Here is a 20,750-nt window from a genome sequence, read left to right on the forward strand (position 1 = left end):
GTGAATATGCTGAAGCCCTACCGGGAGCGCCCTGAAGAGGTAGTGACCATCTGTGCACCTGAAGCAGAAGATGTAGCCGGACTCCCCTTGCCTGGTGTCTTAGGGGAGAGGACTCAGTCTGAAACATGGGACCAGGTACACTTGGGTGAAGACCTAGGCCCCCAGGAGAGACAGCAGGCGGAGGAGTTGTTGAGGCAGCGACAGAGGATGTTTTCGGGGAGACCAGGGTACACTCGCCTGGCACAACACAAGGTTGAGACCCAGGATCAGACCCCCCTGAGACAACCCCCCTTCCGCGTCTCTGAGTCTGTACAAGAAGGGATGTGACAAGAGATACAAGAGATGTTGCGTTTAGGGGTCATTGAAGAGTGAGATAGTCCCTGGGCATCCCCCGTAGTGTTAGTGCCCAAGAAGGATGGGACTACATGGTTTTGTGTAGACTATCGTAAGCTCAATGAGAAAACAGTGACGGATGCGTATCCCATGCCGCGTGTGGATGAGTTGTTAGACCGGCTGGCAGGGACAAAGTATTTGACCACCATCGATCTATGCAAAGGCTACTGGCAGATTCCCCTTAGTCCTGATGCTATTCCCAAGTCGGCATTTGTCACCCCGTTCGGCCTATTCCAGTTTCGAGTTATGCCATTCTGGATGAAGAATGCCCCGGCGACCTTCCAGAGGCTGGCTGACCGGCTTCTGGATGGTCTCCAGGACTATGCTTGTGCCTACCTGGACAACATCGCCATCTACAGCGCGACATGGGAAGAGCATCTAAATCACATAGAGACAGTATTGGACAGGATCCACAAGGCCGGAATCACCTTGAACCCAAACAAGTGTCACGTGGGCAAAGCAGAGGTTCAGTATTTAGGGCATTGGGTGAGAAGTGGGAAACAGTGACCAGAACCAGCCAAGATTGAGGCCATAGCCAAATGGCCCACCCCACGCACTAAAATCCAGGTCATGGCGTTTCTAGGGACAGCAGGGTATTACAGGAAATTCGTTCCCAATTACAGCAGCGTAGCCAAGCCCCTCACTGATCTGACCCGTAAGAACCAACCCCGCAAGGTAACCTGGACCTCAGAGTGTGAGGAAGCCTTCTGCCAGCTAAAGGACGCCCTCACCAATACCTCTGTACTGGCCGCACCCGATCCAACTAAACGTTTCCTTGTTCACACAGACGCTTCTATGTTTGGATTGGGGGCAGTACTGAGCCAAGTCGGGCCGGACGGCCAAGAACACCCGGTAGCTTACCTGAGTCGGAAACTACTGCCCCGTGAAGTAAGCTATGCGGCCATCAAGAAGGAGTGCCTGGCGGTAGTATGGGCACTCAAAAAGTTGCAACCATATTTGTATGGACGACAGTTTTCCCTCCTAATGGACCATAATCCCCTAATCTGGCTTAATCGGGTCTCTGGAGACAACGCCAGATTACTGCGGTGGAGTTTAGCCCTACAACCTCTGGACTTCACCATCCACTACAGACCCGGCAAACAAAACGGTAACGCCAATGGACTAAGTCGACAAACGGAACTTGTACCAACCCCATAAACTTCGGTCATCCCCAAACCGATCCGTTAAGGATCAGACTGTGTGTGCCGATCGCATCGCTGAAAAGGGGAGCTGTGTTACGTGTTATGGAACCACTCAGTACCCAGAATATGTTGTGCAGTTATATGTATGAATAATAGGTTCCATGTGAGATGCATCAGCCCACAGGCTGCACCCCTGGGCAGAGGGGACAAGATATCCCCCTTCTGTCCTCCCCCCACCTTTGTAATTCCCACAGTAAATATCAACAGGCTCCGGCCCCCTGTGGCTATTGTAATGTATGTCTGGCCTGCTGCTTTTCCATTGGACTGCTCTCTGTATCTGTGTAATATATTTTGTGTCCTGTGAATAAAGTGTTGTGAGACTGGAAATACATGGAGAAGCAGTCAGCTTTTATATGCTCTCATGTAATCAAGGAATTCCAGCCAGCGTCCTTCATTCAGACTCCAGCCAAAGCAAAGTGGACCTCCTGAAACACGGGGTGGTACTGAAAGAGGTACCCCAGCTTGGTAGACCCCGTTACAGTAAAATTGTCATAACAGTTTTGGTGAATTTCCCCCAGTGTGTTCCACCAGTAGCCGGCTTGGTGTCGACAGATCAGTTTGTTTTGTAGCTGCGATTATACGTTCTTGAGAAATGCTAACCTTTATCTTGAAGCGCTTCTGTTCTAGTACAGACATGTACTGCCGCCTCTTCTCCTCAGCCTCGCTGTCAAGAGATGTGGTTTCACACACCAGCACAAAGTCCCATTTCAGTTCCTAGCAAAAATGAGAACCTGATTAACATCTGCCTCCTACATCATACACTCCGGATCTGACAGAGGCGTGCCTCGTACATGCATTTACGTCAAATATTTTGGTTTCACATTTTTCTATAGAATCCCTGAAATCAACAAAATCCTTCTATAATGGAGTCAGTAACTTTGTCACGCAGATAACACAGTAAACAGGATCGGGCTTGTCTAACTAGCAGTTGACAAATTACTTTTGTGCTCCATAGAGCACCTGGGATCATGAAACGTTCATAAGCATGGTCACTTAACATGGGGGGTCACTTTACTGTTGGCAGCAGTAATGACTACATATTGGTGCCCCTCCGGATCCTTTCTAGGCCAATAGTTCTGTTATAGCAGACAACTAGGAGGGTCCAGTACAATGGAAATGGTGACACTGCCTATAGAGACATTAGATCCAGCTTAGAGCTTCTACCATTTAAAGGGAATTTTCTAAACTTTATGCCAGAAAACTGGCATGAAAAAAAATTCACAAATTATGGTGCATCATGAACGCCTTATTTTTTAAATATTTTTTCCCAATTTTATACCACCCTCATCAAAATATATCCAGGGCTTAGAGGCAATTGCTATATTTTATGCCTTAAATTGTCTTAAATTGTCATAAATTATAGTATAAGTATACACTAGCTCGTAGGCTGGCATAGACTTGACTTTCTGGTGTGTAGACAGTCAGAGAGGGGCCAAATTTATTAGCAAACCTGTGTGTACAAAGAAGTTAGGCACATGTTACTCTACCTAACTTGATATGAACAATACCATAGGAATCAGCAGTCTTAATAAATACCACCTATTGGTGTCTACATGACTGATCTCTATGGATGATCCCAAACTTGCTAATGGGAACAATTCTGAAATTTCTTTGCAGAAAGGTGGCACTCACCATCCATTTAAAAAAGATGCGGGTATCGCTGTGGACGATACAACCCACATCCTCCAGGGACCATATTTTTGAGTATCTAAATAAAGGACATATGCAAATTGCCTCTTCTGAGAAAAAGAGGACTTAACTCTATAGCGCCACCTGTTGGAAGTAGCGATCCTACAAGTCACAATCAACCCTTTAACGAGTCGTGCAAGATGACTTAGGATAAAAGCCAAATCAGTATCTCAATTCGCAGACACGGTGTTTCGGGCTGTTGGCCCTCTTTGGCTAGGTGAGAGGCTCTAGAGGACACTTTTTTTTACTGGATGGTGAGAGCCACTTTTTCTTCTTTGGAAACTACATCTACAGTATTACTTTTTTAAGTTGAGCACCACGATGCACGTATAGTCCTATGGTGTGTGATGTAAGTCTTAATTGAGGAGCTTTGATTGTGCCAAATCATTTCTTTTCATGCTTTCATTGAATGGTTTTGAAATTTTAGCTACCACTAGATTTTAGGTTGCACATAGGTTATATGTTCTTGATATACTGGTTCTCAGATACTTTCGTGTATTTTAAAACATGTCTACTCTGCTGGAATGTCCAAGAGACTCCTGAAAAAAGAAAATAGGCTAGTCTGTCTCCAAAATTACTGCTAATAATTTTGGAGGTGATAATATCATTGTCTCTTCTGCTTACACAGTATTTCGGAAATGCTACGTGCACACGTTTTCTGATAGTGGCCCATATATGAGGCATTGGGGCATTCTGGCTGGATCTAATATAGGGGTAACAAACTGTTTGGAAACACTGTGTAAAAAATATGAGTTTAATACAGTAATCTCTCCCCAACCAGTATTTGTTAAATGGAACGTATCACCAGATATTTCTACCTAATCTGAGAACACCATAATCTAAAAACATATAATCACTTATTGGTCTGTGTTGGAGACAACATGGACAATGCACGTATCATAGAAATCACTGAGATATATTGAATTATGAGATAAACCAGATACAAGACTGTGTAAAACGTATCTTGCAGTCAGGCCTGTGTTCTTTTGTGTGATGTCCCTTGTTTTAGTGATAAGTAGTTCATCTACATACTAAATGAATATTGGCCCTAAAGCCTAATGGAAGACACAGGTATACACTGTGGAAATCTTGATTGAATAGCCTCTATCCTGTTTGAGACCTATCATTATCTACATATGTACACAACTCCTGTGGGTTTCCATTGTAAGCCAGTGGTCCTGAGATAGACATCCTGTCTTCGGCCTATGGATATGTATATTGATACACAATGCCTGTGGCGTTTGGGTGACAAACCATTGTTCTTTGAATAGACATCTTGGAGCCATCCCAAATGGGGTTGAACTGTCCTAAACAAGAACTTTCTTCCCAAGTACGAGGATGCCATCTGCAGGAAGGTGATGACTACTGCAGCCAATGACAGTGTTCACATTGCCAGAAGATGATTGGACATTTGCCACAGAAGATACCGGAAGCAAGGGTGGAGTCATGGCTTGTATGTGGGTGTGGATGTGTATTGGTTTAATATATATGTAAGGATCAGTTATGCATCCTCACTTTCCCACATCCCAATTTCCTCTACCCTCTCCCATTACCTTTTCCCTTTAATTTACCCTTGTCCCTTAGTTAGACTTCCCTTATGTGTGTCATTGTAAATACCTTGTTTGTAATAAACCCCCTTTTAAAGATCCAGTAGTTCTTGTTAATTAGTATTAACTGGCACCCCAAAGCACAGCAGATTCTACAGTCTGCTTAGTGTAGTTTTGATAAAATCACTATTTTATCAGTAGGAGATCATCAGAGGTGAGCCAACATTTCCAAAAATTGGGGTCAGACACCAGGGAAAGTCTCATCAATTAGCTCACTGTAGAAATGTTATAATGGTGCAGCAGTCAGGCATGGGCCATGCATGAGACATGGTCTGCGCCAGCATTTACAGCTTTGAACTTAAGTTGAAATTAAGAGGTGGGTGAAGGACCATTGTAGGCCTGCTGTGCTGGGAGCCCTGCCAAATTCTGGCAACATACATGAAGGAGACCCAACTTGGAGTCAAAATATTTCCAAAAATTAGGGGCAGACCCCAGGAAAAGTGTCAATTAACCCACAGTACAAATTTTATAATGGCGCAGCATGGATGGATGGGACAGGATCTGGCCCAGCATTTATAGCTTGCACATTGATCGGTAAGAGGTGAATGAGTGACAGATGTAGGCCTGGTGCTCTGAGACCCCTTCAACTATAGGCAACCCACCAGATGGAGACCCAATATGGAGTCTCCACATTTCAAAAAATTATTGGCACACACCACTAAAGTCTTTGGATAGGACAAGCCGGTGTTTGTTCAGTAGAGCTTTCAGTAACATTACTACGTACATCTCGAACACCACACCTATTCCCCCTTCCACCTCAACCTTCTTTTTTGCCACTCATGTTGGATGTACCCTTCCCCTCTTAACTAGCTGTTTCTCAAACCTAGGCCCTGACATGTCAGTCACCTGTCACTAAATTAACAATCAGTATTTATTTGCTGACATAGTGTGGCTGGACCACAAAATTAGCACAAAAGATTTAGATGCTGATATGTGGACTGGTGGCTGAACCACACAATGAGCACAAAGAATTTATATGCGGAAGTGGCGACTGGTCGCTGTACCAGAGAATCAGCAGCAGTATTGATTTAAATGTTAAAGTAGCGATTTGTGGCTGCACCACAGAATTAGCACACCAGATTTATATGCTGGAAGGTTAATTTGAAACCGGATCCTATCTGAACTAGGTGAGAATAAACTGCCTCATACAGCTCATCATACCGCACCGCTATCCTAGCAAAAATCCTAACAAATGCATTAGTGGAAACTCGATAATTTACCTTACTTTGGCTGAACTTTGCCGAATTTGAGGAAAATGCTCGGGACTCCGAACACGAATCTGAATGTGCAAGGTAGTGCCGAATTTGAGATTGGTGAACTTTTTCCGAACAAGTTCACTCATCTCTAATCACCATTCGAGATCTAGTAAACCTTCTGCCAGGTAGTCTTCCATATTCATTTGCTCTATATAACCCTTCCCACACCACTGATTGACTGCTTTCTGCCCATGCATAGCGTAAACAGAAAACAGCCATCAGTGGTGTGGGCGAGGTTATAAAAAGCTCAGCATTCAGAGGACTACTAGATTTGTAGCAGAGAAAACAGTGATTTTATCAAAATAAGCTGCCCAGTAAGTAATATATTGCTGGAAACAGGGTCTCTGCCTCTATATTATGCTACTTTCAGATGGATCAGCTGAAACCTAGTGACAAATTCCCTTTAAAATGTATTGTACATGTACTATATTTATTTTACTCTTTTCTGTGTAGTATTCTTCTGCAGATAACTACCGTAAATTATTACAGGACTGGAGAGAGTATCACACTTCAAAACAATCTATAGTTTCATATTCTGGGTAGAGGTCAACTTTAAACATGGCCTCCGAATGTCAGATCCTTGATTATTAGCTACAAAAGTTATCCTTTATACATTAATTCTATTTCACAAATTTATTTTGTGCTTATCACCAGCACAGGAAAAGACAGATATGTGCCAAGAAGAGCTGGAAAGTAGCCAAAAAGTATGTAGAAGGAACGTGTGTAACGTTATGGGTTACTGGGGCCAGTTGCCACTAAGGGACTGCATGCATCACATATACCCACATTTTTTGCCAGTCTTCAAACATTTTGGAAGGATGCTGCAAAATATTTTTCAAAATTACAAATCATAAACCATCTAAAAGTGTAACTAAAATACAAATTAGCTGTACACTCACTGCGTATATCAGAGGATCCAAATGTAGTAAATGGTCCTGCCATGGCGTCACAGGTTCCTAAGAAAAAATAGTTAGCATTATTAAATGTAAAGATTTGACAATATGTTTCATTTATAAACACAGCGTGAAGATCTAATTAAAAGATTACGCCATACATTATTTCTGTAACGTTAAATGTAACGCTAGTCACCACTCACGGACAAGTCGTCAGACAGGGTAGTCAAATGTTCGGAGGTCAGATACCAAGAGAGCACATAGTAAAAAAAAAAAAAAGGGAAAAGATGTAGGCAAAGTCAGATCGCGGTCCGAGTTCAGAATAGCAGGAGAATTGTGGATCAGACCAAGGGGTTGATGGTCAGAATGAGGTCCAAAGTCAGTCAACAGTACATCAATGAACACAGCACAATTACCAGGCAAGCGGCACCACCAAGCAAATGCAACAATTTGCAAAGATCTGTGGCCGAGAGCTCAGCTAAGTAGCAAGGTAATTAGGCAAAACAGAGAGCACCTGCAAAAAGCTCAGCACTTCCCAGTCTAGGATTAGACGACTGAGCTGTCAATCAAGGTATCGACAGCTCAGCTCACCCCTGCACTGGATTGGATATCAGCTGTCTATCAACACACTGACAGAGCTGTCAATCACTGCGCCCATGATGCAGAGAGGAGGAATTGTGACAATTTTCCTACAAACATTGTACATGTGGCTATAGAAGCATTTCTTTCCCAGACACATCTCTGTACACTTAAAAGGGTGGTCGAAGACTAACGTTGATTTTAATATAATTGTTATTCGTTTACCTATTTAATGTAATAATCTAATCACTTTTCTATGTAACTGAAATTAAAAAGTCCCTACCCTTCCCTCTCTTATCTCACTGCTTTACTTTTTTAAAATCTACTTTCAGTTTGATAACATTTCATTTGAAAATCCCCATTGCATTGCTGGGATACTCAAATGGGACATCAGAGGCTTGGCCCGCTCTCACTGCCACAGTCTGTCCCCAAACTGAAACAAAGCATAATCAGTGACATCCATTTCAGGGACTGTGCTAGTTCCTGCTCTACTGAGCACACATTGGTTGTCAATTCCGACATATGCTCAGTACAATATTCTCTTCTTTGCACAGTGACAGTGCGCTCCCTCACTGGCTCTAATGAAAAGGGATGAGAGAGCAGTCTGTGTGCATTGTAAGCCGAGAATGGGGCAAGCAAGGGGAGCAGATACCAGCCCTCAAAACAGACGTCACTTTTGGGGGGTTGGGGCTGGTTTCTGCCCGCCATTGTCTCTCCTGCTAGAAATTGAATACATTGACAATGGAATATATTACCTATACAGTCCCTATTGTGGCAAGGGAACGGTAATACATAGTTGTCAATTTATATATTTCTAGTAATTTCAAGAAGCAAATATACTATTCTGTACATCAAACAGGGCCAGCTCCAGGTTTTTGAGGGCCCTGTTGTGAACTCTGTTTTCAGGCTCCCTCTTGTGGTCACAGGTGGTATTGTGTGACTTTTGTTTTGGGCTCCCCCTGGTGGCTTTGTTTGTTATCCTGCGGGTCTGTGGCTGATCAGCTGCCTCGTTATTCACTTGGGAGTTTCCTATTTAGCTCTGTTTCACTTCCACTTGTCAATGTACTCAGTGCTATTCTGATTACTCCTGATTATCTTCGGTTTTCAGTCTCTTCAGGAGAAGCTAAGTTCTGTTTAATTATTTTTTGCTCATCAGTCTGCAATATGATTTCTGTGTATGATGAGTTTAGTCCAGCTTGCTAATATGTGATTTCTTCTGCTGGTTTGCTCTGGGGTACAGAGTTGCTTCCCCCGCACCGTTAGTTGGTGCGGGGGCTCGAGCGATCTCTGCGTGGATATTTTGAATAGGGTTTTTAATTGACCGCACAGTTCCCTTTCTATTTTCTGCTTTCTAGTGTTAGCGGGCCTCATTTGCTAAATCTAATTTCATCTCTGCGTTTGTGCTTTCCCCTTAACTCACCGTTAATATTTGTGGGGGGCTATTCTATATCTTTGGGGTCATTTCACTGAGGCAAGTGAGGACTTTCGTTCCCTCTAGGAATAGTCAGTTTCTCAGGCCGTTAAGAGACGTCTAGGATTTTCAGGTAACGTTCCACGGCTGCCTATAGTTGTTTGCGGATAGGATCAGGTTGCGGTCAATTCAGTTACCACTTCCCCAGAGTTTGTAGTCGGTTTAGTTACTTAGCTAGTCCTACTTGCGATCCTTGCCACTAGGATCATAACAGTACAGCCGGCCGGTAAAGTGTTAATTGCATGGCAGAAGCAGGAGAAAAGAAGCCTTGAGAATTTTTTTTTTTTTTTTTTTGCCGTGTGTCTAGCTGCTGTGTGTCTAGCTTCTCTCCTCCTCTTAATCTTGGTGTGGCTCTGAACTCAGCTGCTGATATGGATATTCAGAGTTTGGCCTCCAGTGTAGATCATCTTGCTGCAAGGGTACAAAGTATTCAGGATTTTGTTGTTCACAGTCCTATGTCAGAGCCTAGAATACCTATTCCGGAGTTGTTTTCTGGAGATAGATCTAGGTTCCTGAATTTTAAGAACAATTGTAAATTGTTTCTTTCTTTGAAACCTCGTTCCTCTGGTGATTCCGTTCAGCAAGTTAAAATTATAATTTCTTTCTTGCGTGGTGACCCTCAAGATTGGGCCTTCGCATTGGCGCCAGGGGATCCGGCATTGCTCAGTGTTGATGCGTTTTTTTCTGGCCCTTGGATTGCTCTATGAGGAACCTAATCTTGAGAACCAGGCTGAAAAAGCGTTGTTGGCCCTCTCTCAGGGGCAAGATGAAGCAGAGGTGTACTGCCAGAAATTTCGGAAATGGTTGGTGCTTACTCAGTGGAATGAGTGTGCCCTGGCTGCAAATTTCAGAAAAGGTCTTTCTGAGGCCATTAAGAATGTCATGGTGGGGTTCCCTACGCCTGCAGGTCTGAATGAGTAAATGACTGGCCATTCAGATTGATCGGCGTTTGCGGGAACGTAAACCTGCGCACTATTTGGCGGTGTCTTCTGAACAGACACCTGAGTCTATGCAATGTGATAGAATTCTGACCAGAAGTGAACGGCAAAATTATAGGCGGCAAAATGGGTTGTGCTTTTACTGTGGTGACTCAGCTCATGTTATCTCAGCATGCTCTAAGCGCAAAAAAAAAGGTTGATAAATCTGTCACCATTGGTACTTTACAGCCTAAGTTCATTTTGTCTGTTACCCTGATTTGTTCCTTGTCATCTTACCCGGTTATGGCTTTTGTAGATTCAGGTGCTGCCCTGAGTCTGATGGACTTGTCATTTGCCAGGCGCTGTGGTTTTGTTTTGGAGCCTTTAAAATTCCCTATTCCACTAAGGGGAATTGATGCTATGCCATTGGCTACGAATAAACCTCAGTACTGGACACAAGTGACCATGTGCATGACTCCTGTTCATCAGGAGGTGATTCGCTTTCTTGTGCTGCATAATTTGCATGATGTTGTCGTGTTGGGTCTGCCATGGTTGCAGACTCATAATCCAGTCCTGGATTGGAAAGCAATGTCTGTGTCAAGTTGGGGTTGTCAGGGAATTCATGGCGACGCTCCTGTGGTGTCAATTGCTTCATCCACTCCTTCTGAAGTCCCTGCGTTTTTGTCAGACTACCAGGATGTATTTGATGAGCCCAAACTCAGTTCTCTACCTCCTCATAGGGATTGTGATTGTGCTATAAATTTGATTCCTGGTAGTAAGTTTCCTAAGGGACGACTTTTCAATTTGTCAGTGCCGGAGCATGCTGCCATGCGGAGTTATATAAAGGAGTCTTTGGAGAAAGGACTTATTCGCCCCTCCTCCTCCCCTCTTGGTGCGGGGTTCTTTTTTGTGGCTAAGAAGGATGGTTCTCTGAGACCTTGTATTGATTATCGCCTTCTAAATAAAATCACGGTCAAATTTCAGTATCCTTTGCCATTGTTATCTGATCTGTTTGCTCGCATTAAGGGGTCTAGTTGGTTCACCAAGATAGATCTTCGTGGTGCGTATAACCTTGTGCGTATAAAACAGGGCGATGAATGGAAAACTGCATTTAATACGCCCGAAGGCCATTTTGAGTACTTGGTGATGCCTTTTGGACTTTCTAACGCTCCTTCTGTCTTTCAGTCTTTTATGCACGACATCTTCCGCGAATATCTGGATAAATTTATGATTGTGTATCTGGATGATATTCTGGTTTTTTCTGATGATTGGGAGTCCCATGTTAAGCAGGTCAGGATGGTGTTTCAGGTCCTGCGTGCTAATGCTTTATTTGTGAAGGGCTCAAAATGTCTTTTTGGAGTCCAGAAGGTTTCTTTTTTGGGTTTCATTTTTTCTCCTTCTACTATTGAGATGGACCCAGTCAAGGTTCAGGCTATTCATGACTGGACGCAGCCTACATCTGTTAAGAGTCTTCAGAAGTTCTTGGGTTTTGCTAATTTTTACCGTCGCTTCATCGCTAATTTTTCTGGTGTTAAGCCATTGACGGATTTGACCAAGAAAGGTTCTGATGTTACTAACTGGTCTCCTGCGGCTGTGGAGGCCTTTCGGGAGCTGAAGCGCCGGTTTTCTTCGGCTCCGGTCTTATGTCAGCCAGATGTCTCTCTTCCTTTCCAGGTCGAGGTTGATGCTTCCGAGATTGGAGCGGGGGCTGTTTTGTCGCAGAGAAGCGCCGATGGCTCTGTGATGAAGCCATGTGCTTTCTTTTCAAGAAAGTTTTCGCCTGCCGAGCGGAATTATGATGTCGGTAATCGGGAGTTGTTGGCTATGAAGTGGGCATTTGAGGAGTGGCGACATTGGCTCGAGGGAGCTAAGCATCGTGTGGTGGTCTTGACTGATCATAAGAATCTGATTTATCTCGAGTCGGCCAAGCGGCTGAATCCTAGACAGGCTCGTTGGTCGTTGTTTTTCTCTCGTTTTGATTTTGTGGTCTCGTACCTGCCTGGTTCGAAGAATGTAAAGGCTGATGCTCTTTCTAGGAGTTTTGTGCCTGACTCTCCTGGAGATTCAGAGCCGGCTGGTATTCTCAGAGAAGGGGTGATTTTGTCTGCCATCTCCCCAGATTTGCGACGAGTGCTGCAGGAGTTTCAGGCGGATAGACCTGCCCGTTGTCCACCGGAGAGACTGTTTGTCCCAGATAGATGGACCAGAAGAGTTATTTCAGAGGTTCATTCTTCGGTGTTGGCGGGCCATCCTGGAATATTTGGTACAAGAGATTTGGTGGCCAGGTCCTTTTGGTGGCCTTCCTTGTCGCGGGATGTGCGTTCCTTTGTGCAGTCTTGTGGAATTTGTGCTCGGGCTAAGCCTTGCTGTTCTCATGACAGTGGTTTGCTGTTACCTTTGCCTGTCCCGAAGAGGCCTTGGACGCACATTTCCATGGATTTTATTTCGGATCTCCCTGTCTCTCAGAGAATGTCTGTCATCTGGGTGGTGTGTGATCGTTTTTCTAAGATGGTCCATTTGGTGCCCTTGCCTAAGTTGCCTTCCTCCTCCGAGTTGGTTCCGCTGTTTTTACAAAATGTGGTTCGTTTGCATGGGATCCCTGAAAATATTGTTTCCGACAGAGGATCCCAGTTTGTGTCTAGATTTTGGCGGACCTTTTGCGCTAAGATGGGCATTGATTTGTCTTTTTCGTCGGCCTTCCATCCTCAGACGAATGGCCAAACCGAACGAGCTAATCAGACCTTGGAAACCTATTTGAGATGTTTTGTTTCTGCTGATCAGGATGACTGGGTGACTTTTTTGCCATTGGCTGAGTTTGCCCTTAATAATCGGGCTAGTTCTGCTACTTTGGTTTCTCCTTTTTTTTGTAATTCGGGGTTTCATCCTCGTTTTTCCTCGGGTCAGGTGGAGCCTTCTGACTGTCCTGGAGTGGATGTTGTGGTGGATAGGTTGCATCAGATTTGGAATCATGTTGTGGACAATTTGAAGCTGTCACAAGAGAAGGCTCAGCTCTTTGCCAACCGCCGTCGCTGTGTGGGTCCCCGACTTCGCGTTGGGGACTTGGTGTGGTTGTCTTCTCGCTTTGTTCCTATGAAGGTCTCCTCTCCTAAGTTCAAGCCTCGGTTTATCGGTCCTTATAAGATTTTGGAAGTCCTTAACCCTGTGTCATTTCGTTTGGACCTCCCAGCATCGTTTGCTATTCATAATGTGTTTCATCGGTCGTGGTTGCGGAGGTATGTGGTGCCTGTGGGTCCTCCGGTTGAGCCTCCTGCCCCTGTGCTGGTTGAGGGAGAATTGGAATACGTGGTGGAGAAGATCTTGGATTCTCGTATTGCTAGACGGAGGCTTCAGTACTTGGTTAAATGGAAGGGCTATGGTCAGGAGGATAATTCCTGGGTTGTCGCCTCTGATGTTCATGCGGCCGATTTGGTTCGTGCCTTCCATGTGGCTCACCCTGATCGCCCTGGGGGTTTTGATGAGGGTTCGGTGACCCCTCCTCAAGGGGGGGGGGGGGTACTGTTGTGAACTCTGTTTTCAGGCTCCCTCTTGTGGTCACAGGTGGTATTGTGTGACTTTTGTTTTGGGCTCCCCCTGGTGGCTTTGTTTGTTATCCTGCGGGTCTGTGGCTGATCAGCTGCCTCGTTATTCACTTGGGAGTTTCCTATTTAGCTCTGTTTCACTTCCACTTGTTGCCGGCTGTCAATGTACTCAGTGCTATTCTGATTACTCCTGATTATCTTTGGTTTTCAGTCTCTTCAGGAGAAGCTGTTCTGTTTAATTATTTTTTGCTCATCAGTCTGCAATATGATTTCTGTGTATGATGAGTTTAGTCCAGCTTGCTAATATGTGATTTCTTCTGCTGGTTTGCTCTGGGGTACAGAGTTGCTTCCCCCGCACCGTTAGTTGGTGCGGGGGCTCGAGCGATCTCTGCGTGGATATTTTGAATAGGGTTTTTAATTGACCGCACAGTTCCCTTTCTATCTTCTGCTTTCTAGTGTTAGCGGGCCTCATTTGCTAAATCTAATTTCATCTCTGCGTTTGTGCTTTCCCCTTAACTCACCGTTAATATTTGTGGGGGGCTATTCTATATCTTTGGGGTCATTTCACTGAGGCAAGTGAGGACTTTCGTTCCCTCTAGGAATAGTCAGTTTCTCAGGCCGTTAAGAGACGTCTAGGATTTTCAGGTAACGTTCCACGGCTGCCTATAGTTGTTTGCAGATAGGATCAGGTTGCAGTCAATTCAGTTACCACTTCCCCAGAGTTTGTAGTCGGTTTAGTTACTTAGCTAGTCCTACTTGCGATCCTTGCCACTAGGATCATAACAGGGCCCCGGGCGAAAGAGTCTCAGTGCCCCCCCCCCTTTAACACATACCACGATTCATGATCGCATATAACACAGCCATGTAGTATACAACACAGTCCACATAGTATACAACACAGCCACGTAGCATATAACACAGCCATGTAGTATATAACAGCCCATGTAGCATATAATAGCCACGTAGTATATAGCACAGCCCACGTAGCATATAACTGCCCATATAGTATATAGCACAGCCACATATTATATAACACAGCCCACATAGTATATAGAACAGCCATGTAGTATATAGCACAGCCCACATAGCATATACCAGCCCACGTAGTATATAGAACAGCCATGTAGTATATTGCACAGCCCACGTAGCATATAACAGCCCATATAGTATATAGCACAGCCACATAGTATATAAACACGGCCCACGTAGTATATAGAACAGCCATGTATATAGCACAGCCCACGTAGCATATAACACCCCACGTAGTATATAACATGGCCCACGTAGTATATAGAACAGTCATTTAGTATATAACACAGACATGTAGTATACAGCACAGCCCCCCTCCCCCCAAGAATGGCCCCATAGTCCAGTACTCACTGTTATAGTTACAAAAAAAAAAAAAACACTCCTCACCTCTCAACGTTCCCGCGCCGCGCTGCTCCCTGCACTGCCTGACACACAGCGAGTGTGCGATGACGTCATCGCGCACCCGCAGCGGCAGTGTCAGAGGCAGAGTGGGGAATGATGGGAGAGGGAGCATCAGGTGACGCTCTCTCCCCCATCATTTGCTTTGAACTTTACCGGCAGATGCCGGTATAGTTCAATGCGCGGCGGGGGAGTTGGCGCTTGCAACAGGCGGGCCCCCTGCCTCACAGAGGCCCCATAGCGGCTGCGTGATGTGCTGCTAGCTGAGGGCCCCTGGGGATGCAGGGGCCCTAGGCACTGGCAGCTGCCTGCCCCTAACGCTGGCCCTGAATGGGCCCCCCTGTCTCGCCAGGGCCCTGGCACTTGCCCGGGTACGCCTGGTGCTGACGCCTTCCCTGACATCAAATAACCATATTCTAAAAAAATAAAAATAAAAAAAAGGTCATGAGGGTAAGTGGTTGTTGCATTTTCATTTGATATTAATGCTTTGTAGTCCAATGTGAGCAAGGACTGAAGCTGATCATGGACATATGCACAGCTAAATGAACCGTTTCAACTATTTTGATCATAAGGGAAAATTGGGCCAACCAATAACTTTCAAATTGCTTTCAAACCCCTGCTTTTCACCAATCTATTTGGCTGCCTTCAGCTGGATTGATATTAAAACATACTCACTTGGAGTGCAGATGATGGCAGTGAAAAGGACAGCACCTGTCTCCTCCACTCGTTGTCCTGCTTATTTATTTATATGTTACTCATTTTTATAGCACCATTAATTCCACAGCGCTTTACAGGCCTCATCATCACTGTCCCCATTGGGGCTCACAATCTACATTCCCTATCAGTGTGTTTTTGGAGTGTGGGAGGAAACCCACGCAAACATGGGGAGAACATACAAACTCCTTGCAGATGTTATCAGAGAATCTTCTGCAGCAGCATAGTGATCTGTAGAACAGATAATACAGTCAGTCCATCATGCTGTTGAATTACAAGAAACCCCCGGGGACTTCAATATAAAGGACTGTATGAAGTAAGCTGGGGATGTGTCTGGGCAAATAATGTGAATGATCAAATGAGGGGCTAGACAACACATGATTTAAATGAAAGTGTCACTTTAACACTTCACATTCTTAATAAAGAAGTTCCCCTCCTAAATTCCTATGTAGAAAAAAAAACAAAACAGTAAAGCTACTGATCATTTTTGGAAATAACCCTTAAATTATTATTCCATAGAGGTTGTGTGGTTATAATCTTGGGGGGGGGGGGGGGGGGGCTCTTAGGGGGGAGGAGGAGGAGGAATGACTATTGCAGGAGGTATATTACAGTCAGGGGATTGATTAATTTTAAAATTCAGATTATTACATTTTTAGAAAAAGAAAAGTGTAAATAATGTCATAGCTTGATCCATTGAAAAATTAATTGAAATGGAAGCAGGCTGCACCCATTGATTGATATGGGGTCATCCTGATCTTAATACGAAATGTGCTCCGGGGACATACATCGTTTATGTATCTTTTAGGCTTTACTTTTTCATTATATTCATTACTTTTTTCCCTGTTTATTGATTGCCTTTTTTTAAGAATTTTGATTATCACTCATTAAGACCATTATTTATTTATTTTATGCTACTTTGCAAGCATTTCGCCTATTTTTCACTTAGTTCTGTCTTACAGCTCATGCAGACGTCCGATTTTTTTTCTGTGCATACAAGAAAATTGGACTGAGTAATCTGATCAGAGTTTGATCCGTTTGATAGGAGTGTGGTACAAGTGTCATCTAATTTTATCATACATGGAGAGATAAGAAAAAAACAAAAAACTCCACTCTGACAGTCTACGTGAAAATCGGACTACTCTCAGATGTAATTCGACTGCTGTGAATTTTTTCTTCATGAACCCATTGACTTGCATGGCCGATTTTAATTCGATACTTGGATCAAAATGTCTCCGATATATTCTGCGGACAACTCTGTCCAAGGAAGAAAATCGGACATTACTCATCCATAGATCCATTCTGGCTTTTAAACCTCCTCCACAATAAATCCCCACTAAGCTTCAAAACTATCATAGATATGGAAATACACTCTTACCCATGCTGCCAGTGGTAGCCCCCAGTGCATGTTACTGCAAGTGAATCCCCAACGCGTGCTTCGCATGTTGATACCTTGCTTTCTCAAAGGGAAGTAAAAACAATGTTCATTGCAGGACCAATCCACCAATGTTATGGAACTTGCAGCACATGCGCAGATCGCTGCATGCGCACAACGCACACCCCCGCCATCAAGCCAGCAACACGCACGCCTGGGAACAAAGGCAAAATTTCCCAAACTCCCAGACATGCACAGAACGGCATAAAAATGCCGGGGTATGGATGGGCACACAGAGCGGTGATAGGCGCATGGTCACATCAATCCCAGAGGTGGATCACTCACATCAAAATATTACGTGAAATCATATACCACATTTATGAAAGGTAAAAAAAAAGGAGAAAAAAGGCAAAGATGGAAAGAAAGGGACAATGGAGAAGAAAAAGAGTAATAGTCAAATGATATAGGCTGGTTTCACATTTGCGGATGGAGGGCTGCGTACGTCCCCCGTGAAGCTCCGCCAACCACCGTACCTCCTCCGGTCAGTTCCGCCTACGTCGGCATGCTTACCCTATCCTTACCATTAAGTACGCAGGCCATGCGGATGTATGCAGATGCCTCTGCATGCATTGTTTTGACGGTGCAGCGACCTGCGCAGAACGCAACGAGCTGCAATTTGGTGCGTTCGCCGCACCGTCAAAACGACGCATGCGGAGGCATCCGCATACATCTGCATGGCCTGCATACCCAATGTTAAAGATAGGATGCGAAGGACGCATGCAGCCATAAGCGGAGCTCAATGAAGAGGTGTGGCAGTGGGCGGGGCTTCACGGAGCCCTCCGCAGCCCTACTGAACACTAGTGTGAAACCAGCCATAATTATTATTATTATTATTTATTGTTATAGCGCCATTTATTCCATGGCACTTTACATGTGAGGAGGGGTATACATAATAAAAACAAGTACAATATTCTTGAACAATACAAGTCACAGCCGGTACAGGAGGAGAGAGGACCCTGCCCGCGAGGGCTCACAATCTACAAGGGATGGGTGAGAATACAGTAGGTGAGGGTACAGCTAGTTGTGCAGTGGTTTGGTTGATCGGTGGTTACTGCAGGTTGTAGGCTAATTAGACATAAATATCATTAAAGTACAATACACAAATGCTAATGGATGACAAATTTGTCTGGATGAATCACTATAAGCCACAGTTGCCATATATTATCGCAGCATTCTCTCCCAAACTTAATTTGTTAAAGAGACGTGGTAGTAGCCCGTCTCAGTCCCAAAAAATGGGAAATTGCAATGTATCATATCAAAAATAGAACTGCTGATGAACAAGAAGTGTTTCAATGTATATAAACAAATAAGATAAACAATAAAAAAAAACACACAGACATGCATATGGAAATTGTGGCAATTGTCTGTTACAAAAATGATGAAAAACTCATTGTTTCATTGAGGTCAAAGGGGGTTAAAGTGAATATCCATCTTGCATCACCTTGTGCCAAACTTTTCCCTATATCTCCTCGCTGTATACCAGTGTGGATAATATCTATCCTCGGTACTTGGAAGAAATGATGGAGAATTGGTTTTAAATTAGTAATGTTGTCCGCTGTCTTGGCTGCAGTAATGTCCCTCCCATGCTCCTGTACACGAACCTGCAGTTCTCCTGAAGTAAGTCCTACATATACTTTTGGACAGCACCATGTGGCAAAATACACCACTTTGGTACTGATACACGTTATGTGATGTTTAATCGAAAAACTGTCTAAGTCCATCAGCAGAATTGAATGTGGAGCTGCGTAAGACATTGCTGCAGGCAAGACAATGGCCACATAGTAAAAAGCCCATATTTGGACCTCTTCTCCCAAGAAGGCTTGCCACAGGAGGTGTATAGTGGCTTTTAACCAAGATATCTTTCAGGTTTCTAGAACATCTAGATGTCATGAGAGGAGTGACAGGTAAGCAAGACGTTAACTATAATTTTGTTTTCAGGATTGACCAATATTTTTTCAATATTGCTCTCGTATTCTGCCATTCATGATTGTAGGAGGAAATAAAATGCACACTCTTCCGGTTTCTTACATTTAGTTGGTGCATAAGTAACACATTTTGAGATGTATGCTTTGCTTTCCTATAACCCGACTTAGGCTGGTTTCACACTTGCATTTTGATCTGCAGCGTTTTAAAAAAAAAATGCATGTGGTGAAAAAACGCATGTAAACGCGGCAAAACGCTGCGTTTTTTAGACGCATGCATTTTTGCATGCAGGAAAAAAACGCAGCGTTTTGCGGCGTTTACATGCGTTTTTTCTTGCGTTTGCGTTTTTTAAACGCATGCTAAGAAGTGTGTGACAGCTGCCAATCATCAAAATCAACTAGAAAACCACTAAAAACAGAAATAGCTAGGGTTAGGGTTAGGGTTAGGATCCCTAGTAACCCTAGGGATCCTAACCCTAACCCTAACCCTAACCCTAGGGATCCTAACCCTAACCCTAACCCTAACCCTAGGGATCCTAACCCTAACGGTTAGGATCGTAACCCTAACCCTAAGGGTTAGGGTTAGGTTCCCTAGGGTTAGGGTTAGGGTTTTCTTGTGTTTAGGGTTAGGGTTTTCTTGTTTTTTCTTGGGTTTTTCTATAAAAACGCATGCGTTTTTAACGCAAGCAAACACATGTGCTTAATAACGCATGCGTTTACATAGACAGCAATGCATTTTTTTGCCGCAAATAAACACATGCGTTTTTTTGTGGCAAAAAAACGCCACTAGAAATTACTACAGGTTGCATTTCTGCAAATGAACGCACGCATCAAAAAACGCATGCGTTGCCGAAAATGCGTCAAAACGCACGCTAAAAAACACATGCATTTTTTTATGTTAAGTATAGAAAAAAAAACGCATGCGTTTTTTAGCGCTAAAACGCTGCAGATCAAAACGCAAGTGTGAAACCAGCCTTAATGCACATCTAACTGTAACACCCATCCTGAAATCTAGATCTCAAGTCCCTCGCCTGCGTCTCAAACCTTTCCTCGGATGAACAAATACGTCTCATCCTGAGAAACTGGCCAAACAGGACAGCACAAATTAGGCATACTATGTGCAGATGAAGCATGTATTAGGGAATTGATAGAAATGGACTGTCATTATCAACCTCTATGCTGATTTCAAGGAAGTCCAACCACCTCCTGTGAAACCTATTCATCAATCTAATATAGGAAGGATTGATGTTTAATTGACTTATGAATTGTTCAAGCTGCTCCACCATCCTCTTTAGTTATTGATTTTTATTTATTTATTTTTTTTTAGTCTATATACTTATTCCAGCACTGGATGGTCTCCATAGCCTGTGCACCCTCCCAGCCAAAAATGCTCTTCTCCCAGTAACCAGGAAGAGGTTGGCATACGAAGGCACACAGACTGCACCCATTGCTATGCTGTATGTTTGTAAATGAAAATAAATTTTAAAGACAAAAAAATGATGTGTGAGGACAAAATGGAGCAGCTCGAATATCAATTCACAAGTTTGGCTGTCCCGGTTGCTACTCCTCAGGAAGAAGCAGACTGCCTCCAACCAGTCATGTCCAATGCAGGTATAAAGGGACTCGACAGCCTCCATTACATGTAACACATCTGGCTCCACAAACATCCCATCAACCCTTGTCAGGACATCTGTCGTGTCTGTAAATA

General features: G+C 44.0%; 1 protein-coding gene across 2 annotated transcripts in view; it reads right to left on the minus strand.

The window, feature by feature from the left end:
• Positions 1-20,750, minus strand: part of ANO9 (anoctamin 9) — a 112,166-nt gene that overhangs the window by 74,133 nt on the left and 17,283 nt on the right. For both annotated transcript variants that reach the window (XM_077287862.1, XM_077287861.1), the window contains exons 2-3: positions 7,047-7,103; positions 2,196-2,309 (exon numbers count right to left, since the gene is read on the minus strand). In XM_077287862.1, the coding sequence (XP_077143977.1) occupies positions 2,196-2,309; positions 7,047-7,103 (171 nt within the window). The remainder of the gene's footprint in view (positions 1-2,195; positions 2,310-7,046; positions 7,104-20,750) is intronic.

Source organism: Ranitomeya variabilis, chromosome 2 (genome assembly GCF_051348905.1).
Source record: "Ranitomeya variabilis isolate aRanVar5 chromosome 2, aRanVar5.hap1, whole genome shotgun sequence".
Lineage (NCBI taxonomy): Eukaryota > Metazoa > Chordata > Amphibia > Anura > Dendrobatidae > Ranitomeya > Ranitomeya variabilis.